The sequence below is a fragment of the Eimeria mitis genome, genomic scaffold (genome assembly GCF_000499745.2).
Source record: "Eimeria mitis Houghton genomic scaffold, Emh_scaff9828, whole genome shotgun sequence".
In the NCBI taxonomy this organism is placed as follows: domain Eukaryota; phylum Apicomplexa; class Conoidasida; order Eucoccidiorida; family Eimeriidae; genus Eimeria; species Eimeria mitis.
The window spans coordinates 1-1,392 of NW_024016910.1; the positions used below are offsets into that span (position 1 = coordinate 1).

Here is a 1,392-nt window from a genome sequence, read left to right on the forward strand (position 1 = left end):
GGCTTTGAGGGCATGAGAGAACGAGCGCTCGGATGTAGTGCTCACTGGCTTGCTCTGTAGGTTCCGTGTTGATTGGACCGGTCAGAGCAGGAGGCGACTGCCGTAAAACGCGGCGATGGGAGTGGAAGACGTTGCGTCTGTGGCGTTGACGGTGCTCGTAGCTTACGGCCTTCATGCTTAGACTGCGTGTGCATGCCGAAGAGGGAGGTAGTGGGCGGGCGTGTTGCCTGTGCAGGAAGTTCGTCACACACGCACCAGTTGAGAGCTTAGCATTATAGCGTAGCGGAGATATCGTGGCAGAGCACCACGGGGAATTGAGACACGGCGGGTAGTTCAGATTTAGCGCGTTGCAACGAGACAGATAGGGCCCTCGTCTGTGTGCAGCTTCAAGAGCCCATGGTATGCATGGCTACGCTTCGCTAGCCAAGGTCTGAGCACTGCCGTCACCCGCCAGCCGGGTGTGTAGGATTCGATGGAACGGCAGGCAACTGGTGTACGAAGCTGCGGGCGGAGCCAGCAGGACTGCGTTTATGGAGAGGGAGGAGCTGGTAGCGTACACACTTCGCTTTTTCCCTGTGTGCGAAAGGAAGAGGAAGGTATTGAGCGCGGTTGTTGGCTGTGCAGGAAGTTCGTCAAGTTTGCGCCAAGTATACAGCTGAGCTGGAGGGACGAGTGCTCACCTGCGGTGTGGTGAGCATGTGCTGGTGGCGCGTAGCGTGCAGAGAAGAGAGTTTGGGGGTAGACTGATTGGCGGCGTTTGACGTCGATATGTGTGGGATGGGGTCAGGGGAGAGGCATCTGCAAGACAGGATACTGGTAGTTCTGCGGGCGGTGCCGGACTGCGGGACATCGGGAAGTGAAAGCGCACGCACGGGATATGTAGACGTACAGGACAAGGACACCAGGAGCGTGCAGGAGCTGCAGAGAGTGCGTTAGCGGGTGGTGGCGGGTGGGTTTGTGGCGCCTGCTGAGCTTGTGATTTACGGATTTCGGTTTGTACTGTGTGCATACGGAAGAGGGAGGTATGAAGCGAGGTTGTTGTCTGTGCAGGAAGTTCGTCAAGCGCGTGCCAGGTAGACAGCTGGGCTGGGGGGATGCCTGCTGACGCGCGAGATGCTGTGGTGGGTAGTGTGCAGCGAGAGGGGCTGGGGGTAGACTGGTTGGCAGCGTTTGACGTTGATTTGTCTGGGATGGGGTTAGGGGAGAGGCATATGCAAGACAGGAAGCTCGTCGGTGTGCGGGCGGTGCCGCGCTGGGCGATATTCGCCAGGGAGCGCGTATGCGTGTCATCTGCAGGCGAACAGGGCGAGGGCAGAGCAAGGGTGCAGGAGTTGCAGAGAGTGCGTTAGGGTGGTTTGACGGGTTGTTGCGGTTGGGATCGTGGCGCCTACG

The 1,392-nt window shown here is 58.9% G+C and overlaps 1 protein-coding gene across 1 annotated transcript; it reads left to right on the plus strand.

Annotated features, from left to right (window-relative positions):
• Positions 1 to 472: 472 nt before the first annotated feature.
• EMH_0098140 (uncharacterized protein) lies at positions 473 to 1,349 on the plus strand (the record flags this gene model as incomplete). Its single annotated transcript, XM_038021992.1, has 4 exons — positions 473 to 493; positions 625 to 685; positions 788 to 927; positions 1,137 to 1,349. 4 exons carry the CDS (start codon positions 473 to 475, stop codon positions 1,347 to 1,349), a joined length of 435 nt encoding a protein of 144 aa, XP_037879176.1.
• Positions 1,350 to 1,392: the final 43 nt, after the last annotated feature.